The 26,534-nt window shown below is 34.5% G+C and overlaps 1 protein-coding gene across 3 annotated transcripts in view; it reads left to right on the forward strand.

Moving 5' to 3' along the window:
* The window catches only part of LOC114241286 (carbohydrate sulfotransferase 11), a 76,149-nt gene that overhangs the window by 13,973 nt on the left and 35,642 nt on the right, over positions 1-26,534 (forward strand). For 2 of the 3 annotated variants that reach the window (XM_089735151.1, XM_089735152.1), the window contains exons 2-3: positions 5,910-6,179; positions 7,924-8,001. In XM_089735151.1, coding sequence (XP_089591277.1) covers positions 6,021-6,179; positions 7,924-8,001 — 237 coding nt within the window. In that variant the 5' untranslated portion in view covers positions 5,910-6,020. The remainder of the gene's footprint in view (positions 1-5,909; positions 6,180-7,923; positions 8,002-26,534) is intronic. The other variant, XM_089735153.1, reaches the window with a different exon arrangement.

The following is a 26,534-nucleotide window of genomic DNA, read 5'->3' on the forward strand; positions in this document are numbered from 1 at the left end:
GGGAATCAAATTAGGGTCGGATGACTCCCGCGAAGCAATCATCCATTTTGGTTTGACGGGTAGAGCAGACTTCCTACAATTGAAACTTCAATGTCATGTCTCCAAATAGGTGACGTCATTCACGTTCTGATGTACTCACTTTAAACCAGGTAGGCTGTGAGCTCGTTCACTGATCTATGCAATACAATAATGCGGCAAGCTTACATTCAATTGACAATAGTCTATTTTTTAGCGAATTTATTTAAACTGTGTCATTTTTATACATATTAATTTTTTTCACCACTAAAAAGAAATATAAATACTATTTATTTAATACACTATACTAAACGTTAATACTATAAAGTTATTATGTGTATTATAATAATTTTGGTAGTGCTATTATAGTAACATCAACAAGACATAATAAATACCTACCGGATCTAAGAGCTGCTTTGCTGTTCTTACCTTGTAAACGTTACAAGGTCTTCGGTGTCATCGAGAACTGTATTCATAAGAAACGATTTTGTTTACAATTTTATATGATGTAAATGATGTAATAATATGTATTAAATAATAAAAAAATTAAGATTTCGTTTATAATGATATTCTAACTATATCTTAGTTGATTCATTATGCTTGTTTAGCCTTTTAGGGTTGTGTCCGTGTTATTGGTTAGAATCGTTGTGGCCTAAAACATTCCAGTTCATTAAAACCTTGCAAAGAAAAAAAGACGAATCGATCTCAAGTCGGTAGTCTGAAAAAAAATGAGAAAGCCGTAATGAAAGAGCTGTAATAAAGATCAATATGGCGTTAATTTACCTTTACTTTCGGTTCTAGTGGATAAAAGAATACGACTTAAAAGAAGTATTGAATAAAAAAGTATGGATTCGCTAGAACAGTTACTTTAAAATAAGCCAAGAGAGATTATAAATTGATAAAAAAATCTAAGGTCTTTAATACAAAACTCACTCTTTTAGTTTGTAACAGGAAAGTCAGTACATTAAAGATGTATATAAATTACCAAACTCCAAATATCCAAAGTTTCCAAAATTTAATTTCAAAAATTTCTCCAAATTGTATTTTAATATATGGGCAAAAGGATGGTCTGAAATAAATGATTGTTATTATGATTATTAAATCCCATAGATGTAGTATTAAAGTCTAATCTGATTCTAACTGACTTTTTCTGTGTATTTGTTCGTTCGGGTATTGCACAGAAACTATTGGACGGATTTTAAAGAAATTCTATTTGTTTGGGAACTTGTAAACAAACTTTTATGTTAACAATAATAGAAGTTGTGGCGAGTGGTAAAGAGATGCACACCTAAGCTTTTGTGTACATGGGGATCACGGGTGCTTTCAGTACGCATGTATGCATGCAAGTATTATGTTAAATACAGTCAAACCTGGATAAGCGAGAGTTCAAGGAAGCACAATCTCATTCTCGCTTATAGAGGTTTCTCACTAACCCGAGTTTCTCGCTAATGCACCCTCTGAATGTCATTTCGCGATTTTCCGGATTCAAACGCAATCACTATTTTAAGTTTATCACTTAATAACAGTACTTTAATTTTCCGTTTTGACATGATGCAGAACAGAACTTTCCTTCGTAATTAATTAAGATAAACTGAGTAAGTCCGACAAACAGGACGGTACACAGGCACACGTGTCCATTCGAAAAGAATGCGATAAAATAAAAACGTTATTTAGATCCACGAAATAGAATAGGTTCAATATTGACGAGAAAACAATACAAAAACAATGGTAGGAAGTTCCACGAAAGTTAAAAATAAGTCATAAAATAGCAGATGTTAAATTTATAATTTGTTTTGTCATTTGTTCCTCCTAAATAATATAAATAAATAATCTTGACTGTCGCTTATAGAGGTATAGATAAGTAGCAGTCTGACTTACAGAGGTTCATGAGGGAAAAACGACTCTCTCTTACAGAGGTTTCTGTTTCTCGCTAATAGAGGTTTTAGGAGCTTAAAATGACGGGTCCTGGCTATTACTCTCACTTATAGAGTTTTCTCACTTATCCAGTTCTCACTTACCCAGGTTTGACTGTATTATGATGAAGCAAGCATCAGGAGTGCCCGTAAGCATAAGAACCATACCTTCTGCAATTCACATTATCTATATAACAAACAAGGAATCTTGTCTTTCATTTCACGACTTTCCGAAAGTGGTAATGTCGGAAAGTCGTAATGATGGATCTCTTATATGTACTAGTGACGCAACTCACAAATCTTGTTACAACAACATTCGGTATTAGGGCCCGAAAAGTGGCGAAAATAGCCAAAGAAGGCTACGGTAGGAGAGACATGGAACAGAACATTTAAACAATACATATATGAAAATTGACAATTTTGACAGCAATAATATGTAACTTTTACATAATGTGACATAAACCCCTATCTTATTGCTAGCACTTAAGTTTTGGGGAATGATTCAGAGTTTATCCATCGAGTGCTGGTGTTACTTGGTAGACCGACGATCTGAATATTGTTGTTCCGAACTTGTTTATCATGCTAACTTATCTCGAATAATTCGTTAGCGCCATTCATATTTCTGACAAATATCTTCTAATAATGATAGCTACAGCTATAATTACTAGTCACGGCTACATTTTTAAAAAATACAACTTGAAAAATCTTTTTCGCAAAATCTGTGTTGTTATGTAATGTTACACTTACTTGTCTTTGAAAATAAATAAATAAAAGGGCCAAAAAAGATTTAAATGTTGTACTGTATATTTATCCACAGGCTGATGAGTAATTTTTACAGCTGTAATGTTAGATGATGGACCTTAATGAAAATTGTCGCAGTCAACGGTCGACATCCGCTGTCTAATTTTAGAACTCAAACGAATTTAGTTGTTATTATTATAGCGTGAAGTAATATTTTAAAATCGGTACAACTATAAAGCATGTTGGTACGTCATCAAATTGGTGATTGCTATGTAACAAATTGCATCATCGTCTTCTGTCCGATTTTGTTTGATAAAAGTGCCGAGTTCACTTCTGATTGTATTGTGTTAAATTGCTTCCTCACTAGAACCATGATATCGAAGCTCTAAATCGAATTATTAATGGTTTCTTTCGTATCTTTAAACTGGAACGAACGAATGCTTTGCAATCATTTTAAGCACGGTACTACTACTAGTAGCAACGCGACCCGTGCGAACTCTTATCTTACAGTTTTTAACCTTGTCAGATTAATGCCCAAAACTTTGACCCCTGACGATCTTTTGATCATTCTTGATAAGAATCTATACTTGGCCAATAAAAATCGCTTACATGATTTTATTAAGTGTTTGGACTATAAATGTTTACATTGATAAAGCGTTGCATGTTTTGGTTAATCTATTATTATTTATTGTTGTTGTTATTATCAAAAAACTTTCTTGCTCAGTATTATCTACACTATACACTATTTTGGCATCATATTATATTATTAAGTTTTATCTCGAGTTCTTGACTCGGCTTAGTTTAGGTAGTAGATTTTTCTAGATTTCTCCAGGATCCCACCATCTAATCCTGATCTTGATGATTACAGGACCATATGGGAAGTCAATCCTTTCGAACAAAAAAAAGAAAAAAGAATTATCAGAATCGGTTCAAGCATTCTCGAGAAATCGGTGAACATACATAGATAAAAAATTATAAATGTGGTGTCGTGGGACACCAGGTAGGAACGAAGTTCCTTCGGCTAATGTAGAATCGACACAATTTGCAAAAAAAATCGTGCTCAATTTTATGTAGGTTTTCTTGATTTTTCTCTTAAATTTTGCTGATTCGTTTTTATTTAAGTATAGGAAAGTATTTAGGAAATTCAGTATTTTAGGAAATAATAAATTACGTAAAATAGAAAGAGAATGGATGAGAGAACGAAAAGAAAGAGAAAGGTATTATACACTACTCGCTTGTGTATGCGACTGTCGCGCCTGCGCACGTCTCATTTAACGGTTTTATTCCACGCACTTTTTTCCACGGATTTTTTCCACGGATTTTTCTTACGGTTTTACTATCACACTTTTTTCAGTTCGGTCGCGCAGCAAAATCCCTATCCCCTCCAAGCCTGCCGTAAGGAACTTCGTTCCAATAAAAAAATTGTGGTCGAGTTGATATCTTCCTCTTTTTAGGAACGACTAGAAAGCGTGATTTGGGTACCACAAATAGCTCCTTAACATTATACTATTCAAAAATATTTTCACTTTCTACGTAAATGAACAGGCGGGTAAAATTTAGCGTTATGCTAAAGTAACTATTCCACGCGGACGAAGTCGCGGGCAAAAGCTAGCTATCAATAAATTGGAAGTTTCACATCATTTAACAAAAGTGGCCGCCCTCGGCTCAAGTAGATCTTGAAATTTAGCAACCATCTTAAAAAGTATCTATAATATTAATGGACTGACATTCGATTATCACTAATGATTTTTTAAGTACATTAACACTTCAATGTAAAGTAGAACCACAAAAAAACGTACCATAAACAAGACGTCCTTCATTTTTTATCGTAAAGGGATTTATTAACTCTAAGCACTGCTTGCGATAAATAGTAATCGAGACCGCTACAAATACCAGACTCTCGTTAAGATAAAATCTTTAAACTTTTCATGTCCAAAAATTAATTTTGATAATTTTCCCATTCAAACATGTGCACTTTTTGCTCGAAATATCCGTTAATCTCTGTTATTGTTGTATTCATTAACTGTATTAACGAAATGATCACTCTCCTCATTAAAACGCTTAATAAAACTTTTATCTTGTTAGTAATCATGTTATCACTGTCGGATAATCGTAATGCATATAACATGAATACGATTCAAGTGGGCAATCAAAAAAGTCGGCAATTGAATGATAACATAAAGCTCGTAGCGCCTAACTAGCTTGCGGGTGGCTTAATTTCAAGTGTGTTTCGATAATAGTACTAAAATTTACAAGAAAAACAATGTCTCTCGACGTTACTATATCGACACTTGAAAGGCAAACGTGACTAAGCGACAATAACTGCTTTGTACATAAATGATAGGCAATAACAATATTCGATGCGCAAAAAAAAAAAATTTATAGATCTATTAAAATCATTTCAATCCTACAGCTACTAGCTAGATTCTACTACAGCTAGATTCGTTAAAATAAATTTTGTTTTCAGGTATTTCAACTTTAAATTAGTCTACTGTAAAGTTCACGCATTGTCGCTTAGTCACGTTTGCCTTTCAAGCGTTGATATGTTTTACAACAAAATTGGCGAATTTCAAACGTGCGTTTGTGCTAAATTATTCCTACTCATAGATAAACGATTCACGATTGACTTCCACGGTGAAGGAATTGTTAATCGTGTAATAATAATGAAACTCGCAAAATTATAATTTGCGTAATTACTGGTGGTAGGACTTCTTGTGAGTCAGCGCGGGTGGGTACCACCACCCTGCGCCGTGAAGCAGTAATGCGTTTCGGTTTGAAGGGTGGGGCAGCCGTTGTAACTATACTCGAGACCTTAGAACTTATATCTCAAGGTGGGTGGCGCATTTACGATGTGGATGTCTATGGGCTCCAGTAACCACTTTAAACCAGATGGGCTGTGAGCTCGTCCACCCATCTAAGCAATAAAAAAATATATATAAATAGTAGTTAAATTAGCTTTGATGCGATTTTAAAAAATGCATTGAACTATTTCAATGCATCTCTAAAAATGTAAGCTAACTTTTAAGGATGTGCCATTCAAATTTGTTGCGAAACAAAATGAGATGCTAATTTTAAAACCGTGTACAAACTACCGCGCTCACATTCGTTTAACTATAACTTCAATAAATTGTCTTTTCTAAATGTCTAAGTTAATTAATAGTACTTCTTGATGATCGCTTACGAATGAATCTTAGTCTGTGTGCTTTATATCGAATAATGTGACTTTCAAAATATTTACAGAAAAAAATATAAAGATTCTCGACCGACAGTGATAAATTATTATTAAATACAATGAAAAAAAAAGTCATAGATACAATAGAACAGTGAAGTGATTTTTGTTATTTTTTAATCATGACCATGGGTCGTCGTAACGTTAGCATGATGCGTTTGGGAAGGTGCGTCGCGTTCTTAGCTGCTGCAGCGTTTTTACTGCCCTTTACCATTCTGCTGATGGTGGCGGATCAACAGTACAACCTCACATACAACTCGAAGAGGGTATTTTATCAGGAGGTGAGTTATAGTAATTTTATTAAATATCAAATTAAAATGGCTTGACCAAATTTTTATCTTTAGCATTTATCAAATTGGAACTGGATTGGATGTTCAATGAAATTATTTAAGCCAATAAACCCTCGTTGCTTAATAATTATTTACAAATGGCACTATTATTAACAAATTACTTATGCTTTATAAATCGGAAGAATGTTTATGATTGATATCATTTAGAAAAGTTCTTGTAATTTTACAATTAGCAAGTAATAGGTACGGCGATTCGCAATGAGCATTTGGAGGTTAATGCTTCAAGAAATATCTCTAATAAGCATACGTTGATAAACTCTATGTCAGATTCATCTTAATACAACTGAAAATTTTATCTGTGCTTTTTCTATCAATTAAAAAAAAAGTCGTCCTGGTCGTAGGCAATATTCATCTAATTCCTCATAATGATCTAATTATCGTATTTTTTCCTCTATCTAGATTGTATTTTTGTCAATCGATTGTCAATGGATGCACCAAAAAGTCACCGACGTGTCATATTGGGACGTCTAATAAATAAAAAGCCGTTGCTAAAATTTGAATATTTCACGAGTAAAGAGTACAACGCTCGCCAGTCAACCATTTAAGAACACATTTGTTAATTTAACAAATATGTTCGGTGATTTGGTTTAAATACAATTAATTTTACCAAAGTTGTACTAAGATTAACTAATCAAAGGCATTAAAAAAATTGGCGCATCTACCGGCACCGCGCAGTCAGCCGGCCTTTGTATTAACACTTTACATTGTGAAAAACCTCAGCCTCAAAATGTTAAATATCCAACAGAGGTTTGACTTTGGCTCCAGCAGCGATTCTCCTACGCCATATAGTGAATTTTGGAAACATTCGTTATTTTGTCAAAAATTATCTTTACCATTTGACGTTTGATAAAGTCACTGGGATTTTTCTCGATCACATTCAAGATTACAGGGTCCTGGGTGTCGTTGACATAATCTTATCATCAAGTAGCCGTCATTTGTCAAAATGTCAGTAAAATAAAGTAGATACGACTTAAGTATGAGAATAAATGAAACATTGATTTTACATCATTATGTCAAATGCATTGACTTAAAAATTTGAGCATTTCTCATTTTTTAATCCATAATAATAATTCACAGTCTTCGTAACGTGTGAATAAACATGAAACTTAAAAAAATATATTTAAATACATACATTACGGTATTTTCAAAAATCCATATTTTATTTCACAAAAAGTGGAAGTATGTTAAATCATCCATTTTGTTGTTCATTTAAAAAACAATATACATTGTAGAAAATATAGCTGTAGCTTGACATAAACGAATTCAATTTTAAAAGCCAATAAAATCTGTATGACACAACAGTGTAATTGTAGGTAATAACTTATGGATGGGCTGTCATCCTTCTACGACAATTTTAATTTGTGTTATTTTATCTATATTGACATTAACTTTAGTTCAAATCATGAAATTACAGGATGAAGGCTTTCAATGAAACAATTAGTTTTGATATTGTGGCCGGAAACTGGATAAATAAATAAAAACTTTTTTGGACATAATCAATCCATTTTTTTAAACTTTAAACAAAAAAAACTAAAACATCTAAAAAACTGTTGTTTAAAAAGTTTATAATAGTTAGTGTAACACAATTTTGATGCGTGCTTACTCGGTGGTGGGTAGAAATTAAAGACTACAATTGAGTAATAGTGAATGCAAACATTTCTTTTTTTTTTTCCAGAGCGACTTCTATAAAATAAACGGGACTTATTACGCGTCCGGTTACACAATAACAACATCCTCTATGTTAAGGAATCAGGTAACTGATATGTCACAATAATAATTGTTATTGTTGTCTTCAGTTTTCCCGTATTACGCAACGGCATACTTTTTACGCTATGGTATTGATATCTATTCCCACGATTCTAAAACAACGACACAATTCCATACATTTACAGTATTTAATGCTTTTGCTGTTGAAAAAAGCGTAAATCACAGTCGCGATTATCAAATACGCAGCGTGGAAACATGATCAATACCCAAAGCATAGAAATAGTATGTCTATATATGAGATTTCCAAATAACATTTTTTTACTTTGATCAACGTTGCGCACGCTTGATTTTGCAAGTTTTAGCATTTTGGCGGCCATTTTGTAAATCTCCCACATGATGGCCGTTACGAAAAAACTAAATGTTGCTAACATTAAAAAACAAACGATGGGTTTGAAAAACGAACGGCAAAGTAAAATATGAGTTTGTGAATTTCGCGCCAACTGCTAATTGGGAAAACGCTCTTCTCGCTCGGAACTTTGTTGGAGAATACTGAAGATCTCACAGACACGAATCACTTGTCTGTCTCTCTCTGTAGTTCAAGTCTGCAACATTCCCATTTTCTAGATTCGAGATTCAAGACGAAACAACAAAGCCCTTATGTTCGTGTGAGAAGAGACACTAATTCAAGCTAACACTGCACTAATGCTTTACTACTATTTTTACTAAAAATACTTATTAAAAGTCTAATGACGGCTGTGCACTTGTTAAACTAATCTTTATTCAACCCAAACGATTAACTTGATGTCTATGGTAGGGTGCGTACGTGTGAATTTGAATCCAGAACTCTTGATTATCTGATCTTATATATGAGTATTATTTAGTGTAAAATGTGTATTAACGAATTAGAAAACTTTTGCATTTGTACCATACGTGTCAATTTTTCGGAGTCGAAATCGGGCACGTACCACTATAGTTGAATTACAACTCATAGCTAGAATTCTTGGCCATTTATGAGTAGCTTCTTTGGTACTATCAGGTATTCACGTGTGCATTTAATTTATCTGATTATAAATATTCATTAACCTATCTGATTGTATTTTGGCGCGAAACGAAAAAAAAAACAGTTTATTTAGATTCTCTGTGTAAAATAATTAGAACGATTTCGTCTCGAAAAACTTGATTGTTTCCAGTAATATTAATACGGATAAAGTGAAAACATGTTATCGGTACCTACAGTGATATTATTACTTAAGTGGAATGTTAAGTTCGCGTTGAGAAAATAAATGTTTCGAAATCGAATATCTTTCTGACGAGAAATGAAAATAAAACTCCACGAAGGTTTACATAACGTCTTTGGTTAAATATTAGCACGTTTCCAAGTAAACCTACAAATAAATTTCTGTACATACGAACGTGATTTGTAAAAGTACTTAGAGGTCAAAGGGAAATCTTATAAGCAAGCGATGTTGCGAGATAAAAAAAAAAGAACGTGGGTTGAATAAAGAACACGAAAAGTACAAAACGGACATGTACTGTAGATTAGAATAAATGTGATGTGGAGATTATGTGGATTCTTTTTTTAATTTTTAGACACGATTCTACTTTTTACCTTTTGGGTATTTTACGTCACAACGTTACTTGGCTCTATGATGTGGATTGTGACTTTGAATACATAAGTATTGGTGCATGTCGTATTTTATTTCGCACATGTACTGCATTCGTAAACTGAACACATTAAAAATATTTTAAAATTATTTTCCTTATTGGATTATATTATGTACGTTCTCTTGCAAAACAGTTTTATGTCATGTCCCATATAATGGTTTAGTGCTAAATATTGTTTATACACATTGTTGGTTGGTTTACAATTGTAATTTATGTTTACCTAACGAAAGCGGAATAATATTAAAATGTAACAAGCTAAGAAAATCATATATTTTTCATAATAAAAAAATATAATTTGTTATTTGTATACCAGTTTCTTGTTTAAGTGAATTCTACGTATTATTTTATGTTATCTAAATCATTACAGGCTCGACAAATAATCATTTTAAGTATTTTTATTACTTTGGTATTGCTGTTGTTAGTGTACAATAGCAATAGCACTGCCTATCTCATTTTGGGTATATAGGTGCTAATACCGAAGTATCGTACAAGACTCCAAGCAAATATCTCAGCTAACCCCTACACAGTCTTTTGGGTTTATTTGTTTATATATTTTAATTATATTTTATTGTAATTTCAGTTTAAACTCCTTGTTATGGACCAATCGGTTAAGTACACGACTATTAAATAAGTTATAAATGACAATTTACATTATTAGCAACTGTCATTTTTCTCATTAAATATTAAACAAGCAATGTTCAATCGATTGCAAGAATTGTTTATTTACCATATTGTACATAGTATACATTGTAAGGTTACTTTATCGAGAAAACCGTGCTTATGTTTGTTTTCTTGAAAGAGAATATGTATTGAAAATTCACGTTTAAAAAAATATTTAATTAATGTTTTTTGTATAGCGGAACTCAATCAAAATATGTGTAAACCGGGAAATTGATTTACATGGGCCGTCCGAAAATAGATCAAGACATCAACTTTCATAACAAACCTGGTCGTGGACGATCTGTTTTATGTGTTAATAAATTTAATTATCTTTGAGATACGTTCTGGAGGCTGTCGTATTATTAACGAGAATGCTTGTACATACGCGTTTGAAATTTGTAATTTTTCCGTGGTAAGAAAACGGAAGCGTTACATTTCTCGATTTTATTTGCTATAAAAGCGTATTTTGTTAGTTTTTTTAAACTGTTATTTATTTTTCATTTTTTACTTGAATTTCAATTTTTTTATTTATTATTATCAATATTGTCGTCCATAATTATTATAAAATATTTTTCGTGTATCTCAGGAATGTGGACAAGATAGGACTATTATAACAAATTACATTATTATTTTAGCAACGTTTCGGTCTTTTATTAGACCTTCATCAGGCATCATAATATGAATTTAAATAATCCCTATCATACACTGCACAATTGTCTCAGACATCAGAGAAGAAATCATTTGGCTTTGTTTCCGGAATCAAAAAAAAATAGTAATTAAATAATTTAGTGGCTTTGTAGATTTGTATTTTTTATTTATTTTTTTAATATTGAATTGTCATTGCTTCTTAATAAGTAGGTACACCAAATTTCGAGTTAATCCGACGTTTTGAAGGGGGTCAAAATCATGTTCAAAGATTCCGTTACAAACATGCATATGTCTGAAGCTAATAAAAGCGTATTAAAAATACAGCTTCTCGTGACCTGCTGGACGTCGTCTTTGCACTGAAAGCTTTTCATTCCGAACATAAGGAATGGAAAAACGAACGCCATTTACATTTGTATGCAAGCTGTGATACTACAGCACTCTAACAGTACAGTTTAAGCGCATTCTCAAAACAATGCCACCGGAATAAATCAATATTCACCGTTATTCCTGATTTGTTTATTTGGTACACACGAGTGCGACAACACCGATGTTGATATCGCTAATTATGTGTAAAACATAGATTTCTTGATCGTGCGTTTATAGTACAAAAACTATGCGAATTTTCATGACATTCAGTTGAACCTTCTTTTTTTTTCCTACCTATGCTGATAGCTTTTGTGGCAGTACTAGGTAGTCATCATACAACGCAAGATATTTGACAGATGCCTTAATCTCGCTTACGACATTTTCAAGATAAGCTTGCATATATACAAGTTCCGAACAACAACATTCGGACCACCGGTCTACCGAGCAAATATCACCCTCTCGGAGGAAGATCTGCCCTTTGTCGTATACCTACAAACTGGTGACTCCAGTTTCCCTCCGTCGTTAAGTATCCCAAACCTTGAGAGGCTATTTCAGCTTCGCCTTAACGTGTAGGTAAGCTCACGGGACTCAAACCGGAAGTGTTGCTAACACTGACCCTAACAAGAGCAGTGCTTCGCAGAATCTACCAACAGATCGGAAACGCGACCCACTGAGAAGATCCTGCGAGAAACTCGATGGGCTGTGTCTATGAGTTAATTTACTCGTCGAGCCCTTCGTCGCAAGCGATGGTTTCGGCGAGGACAGTGACCGGTCAGTTGAATAGTTCAGAATTGCGTATATGAGCAAAAGCTACACGTCCTAAAGGATAATACGGCCGTCGTACTGGTGATATTGAGCGATGTTTTTTTTTATTGTCCTTGTAGGCAGACGCGCATGCGGCACACCTGATGGTGAGTGGTTACCGTCGCCTATGGACTTCAGCAATGCCAGGGGCAGAACCAAGCCGCTGCCTACCGATGCGACTATACCGATGCTCAAACCCCCGAGACAACTACAAATTTTTCTAATCAAATATGTCCTTGATTCACGCTCACGAATGCTTACTACAATGAAAGAATAATATCGTGTAGTAAAAATGAAACTCGCAAAAATTGAGCCTGCTTTAAGGTCTGTGAACGTTTATCACAACACATTTTCTAACTAAAGATCGTGATGTTCAAATGATTCTATAAAATACAGAGTATATCCTAATATAAATTTAACAAATCGTAACATTGTAAGCAAAGCGTATAACAAATTTACTTCGAATAAGTTTCTCTAACAATTTTGCAAACAATTGCAATTTTGTTTCAATAAAATTAAACAGAAGCTCGCTTCATGTTGTATTCGTGACATTTATATTAATTGCATCTTTGAATCAGTCCTGACCGAGCAGTATTTATTATCTCTGTACCTGATAACAGACGGGTCACAAGTTCGGATTCTACAATTTCTTGACGTTCAAGTCTCTCTTTTTTTTATAAGATTTTATGACCTGGTAACTAAGACCTTTGAAATGAAATGAAGATGATTAATTTGAAACATTAATCAACTGGGATGAAATGAAATGAGATGGGATGATATGGGATGAAATATAATCTCAGTAAAATGGTGGTCATTAACTGAGATTTTTTCAGTGGACTTTTTGGAGGATCCTGTGAAGTTATTTCCAGCGGCTTTGTTTCATATTCCCACATTTGTGCACTTTCACAGATATTAAACAGTTTATAAACCACCGTTATTACACATTTAAGCCTGAAGAAACACTAAATAGACAAAATAATACAAATCACACAACTTCACTCCTCGCGTTCCCGCCAAAAAGTCCGTTCAAGTTTCTAATGTTAATGACGGTCTGTCAACGGCGACATTTATTTAATTAAAAATTTTAAAGTATTAATTAATCATACATTATATTTTAGTAAATTTATTTAATGAAATGAATATCTATAAACTAGGGGTCCCACAGTAGTCGAAATTCGACTATAATTAATTGGAATTGTAAGTTTGTACACTATTATGATTGTATTTTATACTTATATTTATAATCACAAATTTCGCCAAGACTACACTATAAAAAATACACTATAAATAATATAAATAACAAAGACAAACAATATTTAATCTATTCTCAATTTGACAACAGACGTCAAGAACAAAAGTTTGACAATAAATAGTATGCATGCGTGTGTGCGTCAAATAAATGGTATGTAGTGTGTGTAATGTTTTCTTTATTGATTTAATGTATCTTTTATGCATTATTTTAAAAAAATATTAGCATTGTACACTTCTTCTCTATATTCTCTATGTGTGGAAAATATCATACTCCTCCGTCCGCGCAGTTTTCGTAAAAAGGGATACAAAATTTTTGCTTCACGTATTAATATACAGATAAACAGCGAAAAGACCGACTCAGGATTGGCGTCGCAAAAACTTGCAATGTAATTTGAAATAATGTTAGTTTCCTCGATAGAGGTTTCGTAATTTAGCTTATTTGCATAACCGGTTGACCTGGTCGTCGTATTCTCGCTCATAAATCAATCATCTTCAGCATGGAAATTCAATACGGCTACCATCTCAAAGGCATGTTAATGACGATTGTAACTAAATAACACATATTTCTGTAAGCGCTTGAAATAAAGTGATTAATTGTGAGTTCGATTTTTTTGTTCTGTCTCTCACGCCCTTGTGAAGATCCCAAGCGTTCTAAAAATGGCTTAACAAATAAAAGAACCTAATTTTATTATAATTGTCAATTTACAAAACGGGTGAATCGAAAAAGGATTGTTATAGATAGATCAACCCATATTTTTTGTCGTCGCCGTGGTCTAAAGGATAACACGTCCAGTGCATTCGTATCTTGCAATGCACCGGTGTTCGAATCCGGCAGGCAAGTACCAATTTTTCTAATGAAATGTCTACATAACAAATGTTCACGATTGACTTCCACGGTGAAGGAATAACATCGTATAATAAAAACTAAGCCCAAAAAATTATAATTTGCGTAATTACTGGTGGTAGGATATCTTGTGAGTCCGCACGAGTTTTCTGCCGTAAAGCAGTAATGCGATTCGGTTTGAAGGGTGGGGTAGCCGTTGTACTGTAAAAACTGAGACCTTAGAATTCATATCTCCAGGTAGGTGGCCACATTTACGTTGTAGATGTCTATGAGCTCCGGTAACCACTTAACACCAGGTGGGTCGTGAGCTCGTCCACCCACCTAAGCAATAAATAAAAAATAACCAAATGTGTCGATGGTATTTTTTTTAAGTTCGGTTATTAAGGTTATTAAGAGCCAATATATATATTTTTTTAAAGTAGTTTCGCAGCAGTTGGTACAGAACACAGAACTCAAGCATTTAGGTATTTTAATTTGCTGACGACGTCTTCTTAAAATTATTATATAAAGAATTAATCAATCTAGTTAAGACTACAACAATGACGAATGAAAAATTTGTTTTCTAAAACTATAAAGAAGAACAAAGCGAAAACCTTCAACAAAAGTAGCACACGTTGATTGTTATAGAAATATTTTATTGAGCATCCATTAGATTTTACGATTTGAAAGGCAGTTTATTGTTCGAGTGCTAATTTTAACGTTTGACATCTGTGAAAACAATCGCAGTCGCCTTCGTTGTGATTGGCCAGGACTGCTAGAGAAAATGTTAATGACATGAGATTTATTTTTAACTAGCTGACCCGGCAGACTTCGTAGTGCCTCAATCGAGAAATAAAAGACCTCAAAGGAAAAACAAAATTGTTATTTTTATTTAATTCCGAGCATTTTCATATTTAACTAACCTTTTAAACCTTCTCTGGACCTCCACAAATAATTAAAGACCAAAATTAGCCAAATCTGTTCAGCCGTTCTCGAGTTATAGCGAGACTAACGAACAGCAATTCATTTTTATATATATAGATAGTCCAGATTGGTATATGATTACGGGAGCTCATTAAGTAAATAGCTCCATCCATAGGTCATACATAAAGTCAAAGTTGCAGTTACATTAGCTTAATGGATTTCTCAAAGTGCAGACCGGAGCATTGTAGGAAAATATTTGGAAGAGAAACTTACAGGTTTGTGTTCAAGGCAGGCTGGTGGACATCATTAGTGTTCAAGATGATATGGCGAAAGGCTTGTGGAAATTAGATAGAAAATTAAAAGAGAGAAAGTATACGCAATGACTTGAAACTGATGATGGAGACGTTACAGAAGTAGCAATAGAAGCTAGGAGAAGCCGTCGTCACATACGCGTGTGCTCTAAAAAATAGCTAGACAAACGACTATCGTGAAAGGACTTGTAACGTGTAGTCTACTTCACGTTCTTACGGATTCATCAGATCCAATAACCCTTCCATTAGACGCCTTCAACTCTATCACTAGGAGTAGGGACCCGGGTAACCGTACTCATCGAACTCTACAAAGAATTCGACGTGCAACCTAACCCATGCATCTGCTCGCTGAGCTTAACGTCGGATCTTCTCAGCGGGTCGTGATTCAGATCCAGTAGTAAATACATTCACGAAGCAGCTCCTCTTGAGTCGTAAGGTGTTCCTTGGAGGCGTTAGGGTAGTTGTTAGAAAATCCCACCCCTCCTGGCTGAGCCCTTAACCGCTTACCTGCCCTTGTGAAACTGAAAAGGCCTCCGGGTTACCAGTAAACCCTCAATCATAAAAAAGTCTACACGTTTCTTTCAATTATTGCAACGTCGAATCACGCCCGTATTCATAAAAAAATGTGATATTTTATCGCATTTAAATTTTCTATATCATTTTTTTCCTATTTTATTTATTACAATAATGGTTAGAATATCTAATAATCCTATTGATGTTGTAAGTATCAGAGTTCATACGAACCATAAATAGGTGACGTCAAAAAGTATTCTGCTGAAGTGAAAACTTCACTCATGTGGAAACTCTATGAAACGAAAAAGAAACAACAATATATGTGTACTAGTTTTCAGCCCGCTTCGTCTTCGTGACTAGAAGTCTTATCGCGTGCGCATAGATCCGAGGTCAGAGTCAGCAGTGGATGTCAGGTATAGTCTTTCCCGTGTTCAAACTATATTATGTATACCGAATGTCGTTAAGCCGGTTTCAGTGGTTTGGGCGTGAAAACTTTACAGACAGTTACTTTTCTTAATTATGGATAGCATTTAGCCTGCAACAGAAAGAGTTATACCTTTGAAGGTTTCACTTGTGAACGAATTGCACGCTTTTTGTTTAATTGTGCGGGTTAGCTATAGAATTAATATTTCATTACAATACTTGAGTAAGATTTTATGAGTTCGAGACTCAAACGCATTTTACACATTAGAATAATGGCCAATTTAATGAAAGGAATTCTCAATGGTTTCCAGCAAAAATAATAAACAAGATCGATGGTAGCAAAATTAAGTTGACGAAAAAGGTGAAATTGATTTATAGAAATTGCCCCGTATTGAAATTCCAACCGCTTAAAACAACGGTCGTGTTTTAACTACTACGGGTAATTGGCATATTTTCAAATTAGAGTGCAGACGAAATTAGCGTCGTGTAAATTCATTTGAGACCCATTTGAAATGTTTTCATGTGTACGTAGAGATTTTTAATGAGCTCTGTGAATAAATATATTTAAACACTTTCCAAAATATTTCCACATGTTTATTACAAAATGCTTAATGCGATTTTTTTCCATTTTATACATTTAATGTGCTTTGATAATTGTAAACCTTTGTATGTATATTTAGTCATCTATATGAAAAAGCTGAATGTATGTATACGGAATTTTTTGGCTACATGTTGGTTCAGTTTCGATGACAGTGGATTTTTATGGGAAGTTATGACCTTATCGACCTCCAGAATTGGCCCCAGATGCTCACAAACTCCTCAATTGTTAGAAGCATAGACATAAAACATTGCATTCAATAAAGATAAGTCACTATTCAAATATTGTTTTTAAATATGTATAACATTCGTCAATGGGCTAACCATTTTTATAAATCAATCCCAGTTTTATACATCAATAACTAATTATTTGTTAAAATTCAGAAACATAAAAAGGTCACGAAAACTAAAATTTGGTTGGAGATAGCCGATTCAAATTAATTCTGTATTTTGTTGATATAAATTAAATGGATTTGAAGACTATTATAACCTTAAAAGAAATTATATTTTCTCTGCTGACTTGTATCGCTCGGTTATGCTTTAATGCTAAATTCCAACAAGGTATCTTAATCTATAGCAACATGCAGACTAAGGTCTAGTTTATTATAAGCTTTTGAATACTTCAATCCAATATTCATTCTTAAAGTTTAAATCGTATGATACTAATTGAACATCTTATCTACAAAATAAATAAATAAAACGATTGAGTACAATAATCCATCAAATCACCGCCAAAATACGAGTATGGTTTTCATTATTTAATGTTTATTGTAGGCATTTTTTATTGACGCTTATGTTTTTGTTGTAAATGCGTACTGTTAGCTATTATTACAATAAAAAATTTCATTGATTGATGATAATAAATAACACGAACAATAACCCCAATAATCCCAAGGTAATCAAAATAGCTCTAACAACGATCCCAAGGTAATAAAAATATCGTTAGTGTATTGTAGAGCTAACTGGGAGCCCGCAGCTACATATATGTACATATATGTATAAAATGTGCTTTTAATGAATACTTACATGAGTAATCTTGATTTACAATATGTATAGCGATAGCGAATAAATAAAACAACCATATCTGAATTTAACATACAAAAGTGAAATGAAATTTAAATTAATTTAAATTTTACGACGAACAGAGATTATAAAAATATACATATATTTTTATGAATGACGTATTTTAAGTTTATAGATTGAGACGAGGCTATATTAAAAAAAACCGTCAATATGAAAAACGCCCCATTACCTTGCGGATACGCCATAATATGGGCCCGCATGTATGCGATCCACGAAGTAATCATACATACCTATTTGCTATCTAATAATCAGACCGCAAATCACTACGCGGCATTCACTTTGTGTCTGTCTTGTAAACAACGAAAAAAAAAACACTGTGCGCCGCTCACGGTGTGTCGCCCGAGACGAGGTTCTACGGGATTTTCCCGGGGATGAAATCCCGTCTTAACATTAGTACGGGTACCGCCTAAGGCGAGACTTTCGGCGCGCATCGCGGTACCGTAAGTTTCGTGTAGTCGGTGTGGTGGAACTCGATGGGGTTTAGTCGGTAGTCGTTCTGCGGGGCAAGTGCTTCGCGCGCCTTTTTCAAGGCGTAGTCTCCTGTGAGAAATTGAGGGAGGTGAAGGACCTCGGCTCTTCTCTTCTCCCCTTCTTCCTCTCAGGAGGCGCCGGAGTCCGACATAACCCGGTCCGTTACCCCCCTCGACCGGGTATCCGTAAATGGATTCCCCAGCGTTAAAAAAAAAAAAAAGTCATAAAATACAAGTGTCATTATTTTTTTAAGTCACTAGTCTATATACCTATATACTAATATATAGTCTGTTTAGGCCTCTTAGCAAGTCAATGCAAAAAATTCTCAACATTGACACGGTTAGCTGACATGCATGTATATGCAGATGTGTGAACAATTGTTGGAACAAGATAATGCATTTTTATCACAGCTCCGATAATATGTACCGAGCTTTCTCACGTTCAGGTCAAGGATCCCTATAGTTGTGTAAACGCTATGACTAACGACACTAATGGTTTGTTTTATGTGTTAATCTTTCAATGGTATTTTTTTTTTTGACTAACCTTCATTTGGTTCACATGTTAGTTCAGTGTACACGAAATTGTTCAGATATTCCTAGAATTGACACTAAATTTTCGAAATTCCTCATTCAAAAAGACAAAATTTCTTAATTAAGAACAAAATTTCGGCGGATAATGTCAACAAAATTAAATCTGATCCACTCGCTTATCTATCTCTCAATAGCCCGTTTTATATCTCACAACATATACATTGAGATAAAATTCTTAGAATAACGATATCTGAGATAATAATAGTGTTTGCTTGACTTATAAACAGTGTTAGGGTGCTGTTCCGGAACTTCTCTGATTTAGGCAAATAGGAACGACGCAGAATTATTTTCCGTATTTACAGATGATAGATTACAATTACTAGCCTCACAAACTTAGAAAATAAATATTATTATAAACGCGCATTTTAAATTTGCATGAAAGGACAATGTCTAAACTTTTTGTACTTGAAAAACTATGCCTTATTTTTTCACGTTGTTTAGTTTATGTATCAACATTTCTTTCACCCTGGCATTGTTTTACAAAAAAATAAATTACTTATTTGATAACACCCCAAAACTGAGTGCCATAGTTTTTAAATTCGCCAATAGGCAAAAGGCTTAGCCCATACAGCCTTATAGTAAACCTATATGCTGCCAAACGAAAGAGTTGTCTGTAACTTGAACAACAAATAAAAAAAAAAAGCTAATGGCTATAATTCACAGACTTTTTAGTTTATTTTTGTTCAATTCAATATTTATTGTAATAATAATTATTACTTTATATAATTATTTTTAGATATTTATGATTCCATTAGTAAAAATCTCAATGGCCTACCATTACTCTATTCTTATTGTATATGATCAGAGAATTTTGGCAGCAACCCGAGTGAAGCGTCACTTGAAGTTTTATTTTAATGTTTTTTTAATAGTTTATTGTGATGTATAATATATAAATTGGGTGTTGTTTTGTGTATTAAACGTCAATAATCGTTGTTCACGATTATTGAGGCATTGGGATAAAACTGTGGCTACCATAGAAGTGACTGTTTTTTTTTTTCAAGATAAAAGATCTGCGGAAATTCACGCTCACTCAATGATTCATCGAGTTGACGTCAAAACTCCCAAAAAGCAAAAGAGATACACCGGCACTTTATTGACATTAAAAAAATATAACTACGACAGACTAGGTTGTACAGGCTACGCTCTTTGCCTAATTATTGGCGAATTTAAAAACAACAACAACAATATCGTTGCCGGCTTCCGGATTTTCATTTCATTTTATTATTATTATGATGATATAATAATAATAAAATGTACGTAAGGGCTTATTTCTAGCAACATTAACCACAATTAACTTATTTAATACTGTAAATAATGATGAGAGCGATTATTGATTTCGAAGAAAACAATTAACAACTTAATTTTAGCTGCAGAAAAAAACAGATTTCTCTTAAACCTGGGAGAGAATATAAAAATCGTTTTCTGAATATGAAACGATATTTCTTTGTCTATCAAATTAAGTTAAAACCATCATTGCGCGACAACTTTTTTTAGGGGCCCAAACGCCCATAGAAAATGGGCATTGTCCTTTTACTTGAGAAGATAAAAACGAATATTTTGAATTACATAAATGTGCTTATGCAATTTTTGTGACTATTATTCTATATATCTTATAATATTTTTTATTTATTTATAATAATATACTCTATATCCCTTATCCCATTCCATTTGGATTGTTGCGCTATTTATTTATTTCTTCAACTGTATGTGCGGTGTAGTCCTGTTATAAGAGCATTCCTTTTTGAGAAAATAAATAAATATGTTATTTACATTTATCAACAAATACACAGTATTTATACATACGCATACATACAATGCCTACATATTATAATATCAGCAATTTACGCATATACACACTGATTCACATACATACTCTTAAACATATATACATAAATTAAACGCTTTATAGCTTACTATTTTGGACCTATATTTGTACTTTTAATATTTTGTATGCGAGCCATTCGAAATCGGACTTCGGAGTTATTTCTCTCCCAAAGTTTTCACAATCTATGAATAATTTATATCATGTAATGAACAACTACGTAAAATGAACTTTAAAAAAAAATAAATACAAATTTCATTTTTTTTGGTTGTTGGTTGAACGCGCGTAGTAAAACAAGGAGATAGCAAAAACCTTTTTTTTGTTTACTTTTTTGTATCGTTTCGGCTAATCTATATACGTATATCTACATTATAAGTTTAAAATATTGTATATTTTTAACTACCTATCTACTTTGAAGCTACTTACCTACTTCGACCATAATCTTCAATTGACAATATCTTACTGAACCACTAAGGTCGTGATCGCGCGCGTGATTACAATTTGTGCCGTAAAGCAATCAATCTACCGGAATTGAAAGGATGGTATTTATTCTAATACAGTCGAAAATTCGACATTCGTGTTTCAAGCCACGGGATGATTTTGTAACGTCTATGAGTTCCGATAGCCAAGAATAGGCATAAACGTAAAAAAAAACCGCTCGCTTTGTTATCATTATATTTTAGATGCAAAATGGTTCTCAAGCTGTCCAACTTTTGTAAGATGTGATTGTGTAGGTATATTTTTGAAGTTATACTTCTTTAGGCGCGTTATGAAAAATTGATGAGAGTGAAATTTTACGATGCGCGCGCACCGTGACACAAAATGAACAGAATGAAGTTGCCCACTAAATCGCTCATTACAATACGACCGACGTAACTTGGCGAGTCTGAATATAGCCGCAGGTGAACTTTCCGAACCGTACCGAGAATCACCGAATTTATACGATGTCAAGAAAAGGGATGTCCAATATGCGTGATTGAGGATGTTGTTTAATTGATTTTTTTTTAAATTGATTAAAATTAAATAAAAAAAAATTTAATAAAAATAAAGTATAACTTCTTACGCGGTTACATAAGTACACGCACCCTTTTTGTTACTATTGCCCCGATCCAGCGTTGTTAATCAAGCATGAATGTGCAAAAACTTAACTCGGTTTGAATGAATAGCTGCAGGGCTAGAATTACGTGTATCGTTTCTAAACTAATTATCAGCTAACAAAATGTTCCGCTAGAAGAAATAAAATAAACATTTTCTAAATGATTTTTGTGTATTTTAATTAGAGTGTATTACTTCGTTGCGATTTTATCGCAATAATGTATTAATTCAATTGACTGGTAATTATTATTCTTGTCTATAAAATTTACAACATTCTAATAGTCGTAATTTGAAAACTTGAATTGCATAAATCAATTAAAATTGCACAAGAAGTAAACAACATCGTATAAAACTGGTTATTGATGTGCCTTTGGAAAACATACAGCATTGTATTATGAAGAAGCAGTGTGTACTTAGCTTAAATTCCTTGTCTATGTCCAACCGTAGACAGTCAATTTAGTTCCATCTTTAGCCGCTAGGTGCTGCCAGCAAGTATAAAGGAAGCGCAGCCATCTTTGATCTTCATAGCGTTGTGTACTTTCGTACTGTGAAGTCGCAAATCCACAAATATTTATTCGACTTCTTATTAATTGCAAAAAATATTTATTTTGTGTTTCTATGAGTGTTATTTTGCAATCATTACGAGTATTATTTACCAATCCTATCATCGGACGTCATGAATCACACGTCATCTGTTGGAGGTGATGTTGAGTCAAGCTCCATAATTTCCGAGAGGGAAGATGTCCAGGCGTGACGCGATGGAGACGCCTCGCGTTCGAACAGCTCGTCAAGCGAAAAAGAACAAAAGGAGTCTCTGCGTAAGAAACGACGGGATTCAAAGGTAACGGTCGATCTTCGAATCGGCTCGTTATCCCACCAGGTCAGTGACGTTGTAAATCTAACAATGCATCAACTGTGTGTAACAATTGAATGTAACGAAAATTGTTGTAAACAAATTGATCTCGTCAATACGGAAATTTTGACAAAAACGCAACAGATTTAAACTAATAATCTTTGTAACATAATTACTGAAAACTTTGGCAAATCGTCTCCGTCGTACAAGTTACCCGTAAAAGCGTTTTAAATTGTATACGGAAAAAAGGGCCGTATGGATAGAAATAAGACGTCAAAGTTTAATTTCCGTGGTCTCTAACAAAGTATCCTGTTGCCAACGCACCACTCATTGAGGAATTTTTGTTTGATAATACTAAATTGAAATCTATTCAGTCCCTCGGAGGGCTACAATCCTATTTGTCACGACCTCGTACAAAAGGCAAGCCAAACATTATAAACAATCATAGTCCGTAACATCTGGCACAGTCCAGAGGGGGGCAATTGAAGACACCGACGGGAGGCACTGAGTGCCACCAAAATTGTAATAATTTGTAAACCATGTATGGTTACCAAATACCGTAAAAACAAAAAAAAAAAAAAAAACCTTTTTCTGCGGAAGAAAAGCGACGGATCAATGCGTCCAATTTTCGATCTTCGAGAGTTGAACAAGGTCGTAAAGATAAAACACCTAACTGTTTTCGGACACCTCGGTACCAAACTTTCTCCACCCAGGGGACTGGATGATAGAATTGAACATTTCTCAGGAATATTTTTCTAGTATCAGTCGCAAAATTTCGTCGATACTTCTTGAGCATCAGTACCAAGGTACCAGTATCAGTACCTTCAGGAAGGAATCGGTACCTTCTTATGAGTTAGTATGAAATGACATGCCTACCCTTCGGTCTGGCTTCAGAGCCACACCTTTTTGCTTCTATAACATGCGGGTCGCAGAGACCTTGCGTGCAAAGGGAACTCGAGTGCTAGTGTCTACCTAGACGACTTCCTTTTGGTCGACCAAAACAAATCCAAGTTGAAACTTCAGGCTGCAGAAGCTGTGAAGCTTTTGGATTATCTGGGCTGGCATGTCAATTTCCATTATATAGGGTGCTCGGTCGCTCGGTCGCGGAGATATTGCGTGCAAAGTCGAGTACTAGCTTACCTACACGACTTAATCTTGTTTCACCAAGACAAATAAACCTTTTTGCTTCCATAACATGCTCGGTCGCGGAGGCATTGCGTGCAAAATCGAAGTGCTAGCTTACCTACACGACTTGATCTTGTTTCACCAAGACAAATAAACGTTTTTGCTCCCATAGCATGCTCGGTTGCGAAGACCTTACGTACATAGGGAAGTCAAATGTTAACCTACCCACGCGACTTTTTCTCAGTCCATGAAGACAAATACACTTTTTTGCTTGCATAGCATGCTCGGTCGCGGAGACATAGCGTGCAAAGGGATGTTGAGTGTTATCCCACCTACGCAAATCCCACCTGGTCCATCAAAAGAAGTCCAAGTTGAGTCTTCAGGCCACATAAGCTGTAAAGCTCTTGAATTATTTGGGCTGCCAAGTCAGCCTTACAAAAAATCAATTAGTACACTGGTTCATGCCTAGGGATTCGATGGAAAATGGCGAGAAATAAAGTGGCCACTCAACAACATCCTAGCTCAAACTCTGACGGAATTACATCAATCTATGCTAACTTGCAAATTTTCTTGCGAAGTTTCAAGAAAAAACACCCCCGTAAAAAACAGGCCATCCTGCATGTGTTAACAATTAAATGCAGTGCTGACGCGGAGCCACATGTCAGACATTGCCGATGCACAAAACCAACCATTTCCTGGCAACGGAAGCTTCGGACATGTGTAGGGGTTACAAATGCAGTGCTGACGCGGAGCCACATGTCAAACATTGCCGAGACACAAAACCAACCATTTCCTGGCAACGGAAGCTTCGGACATGGGTAGGGGTTACAATTAGACAAAATATTAACGTCCTGTCTATGGTCAGCTCAACAACAGAAACTGCTCACCCACAAAAAAGCTATTTGCAATGGTAGTGACAATCAAAATGAATCTGAAAGTATTTCACTAGCGTTGACCTTTCGATTTTTAAACCTAAGCGATAAGTTCAAGATAACTGTCAGCTTATAATCTCTCGGGGAGATACAACATCGTAGCCGACAGTCTATCACGAGGAAATCAACCGGCGAAATGGCACTTTTTACCACAAGTGACCACAAAAGTTTTTCGAAAGTGGGGTCATCCGGATATAAACCCATTCGCCGACCAAGATTGGACCTTCAGCATACCGTAGAGGATGCAACTAGCATGGAGAATTCCTCCTCTCAACCTTCTCCCCAGAGTACTGACTCACTTCAACAGTGTCTAGGGAACCTACCTGGTAGTGATCCCAGACTGAACGAAAGCAATTGGGTTTCCAAGCCCTCAGATCCCGAACGCTAGATAACTCACACGAAATCCAAAACCTTCCTCCTCCACAGGTTAAACATTAACCCTGAAAGCTTAGAGGGGGGGGAGGTTATACAAATAATAGACTGGTCTACACAGAAGAAGATTTATTGAAAATTAGCTGGTGTCAATCCACTTTGTCAGCATACTTACCAGCAACTAGAAGATGGTGCATATGGTGCTACAGTTTTAAAATTGATCCTAAGTCTGCAGATGTTGCCAAATTCTTTCTTCTTTTCCAAAAAGAAAAATTTGCCTATACAACAATCCTTCTGCATCATAAAGCAGCGCTGTCGACTTTCTGTGGGCGAAATACATGTAGGACAGCAAACATTCTCAAGCTCTCTAATAAAAATGGCTATTCTAAAAAAGCCATCGGAATAGCTAAACAAAATTCAACTACTTATTACAATTTTACTAAGTGTAGTCCCATTCACATGAGATCCGAGAATACTTCTAAATTGGTTTTCTTCAAACCCAGCCACCAGATCACGCCTCAATGTAGCTTGAAGGACACCAACAACCATGTTGCTGGCTACTGGACGCAGAGTTAATTACCTTACTTTGCTCAACATTTCTAAAGACAGTTTCTTTGATAACAGAAAAAAACATCTTTCTGATACCAGTCTTTGGGTCTAAAATTGAAATCCATTTTCGTCAATAATCTGCATAAGTGCTTTCTAAACATGAAACTAAAGACATGCCCAGTAAGATTCGTAAGGACTTTTTTCTAACTATGTGTGTTGTCACAAAAGCGGCATTCCGTACTGTAATTGGAAACTGGTCTTCGTTCAACCTTACGAGGTAATGGCATCAACGCATCTCTAAGAAGTTGTAGATCAGCAGTAGCCTCTGAGATGGATTGATAATGAACCAATGGACGAAATACTTTCTAGAGGCAATTGCAAATCATCCAAACGTTTACAATAATTATTACCGAATAATAGAGCTTCCTAAAGATCCTCACGATTCTTTTTTTCAAAACATTTACTCCTACATGATGTATTACATCATTTATACAATTTATACATTTTCTTGTATATACAAGATAAAATGTTTATTATAAACTTATAAATATTTTTTAATTATTGAATTAACATGGAAGTTAACAACTGTGTTTCTTCGATTTAATAATTATATAAATTATGAACATTATCATTGCGCTTCATAATTTTATTATGGCTTTACCTATTTCATCATAGCGTTGTGCTTAATAATTTCACCAGCAG

Source organism: Bombyx mandarina, chromosome 19 (assembly GCF_030267445.1).
Source record: "Bombyx mandarina strain Sakado chromosome 19, ASM3026744v2".
NCBI lineage: Eukaryota > Metazoa > Arthropoda > Insecta > Lepidoptera > Bombycidae > Bombyx > Bombyx mandarina.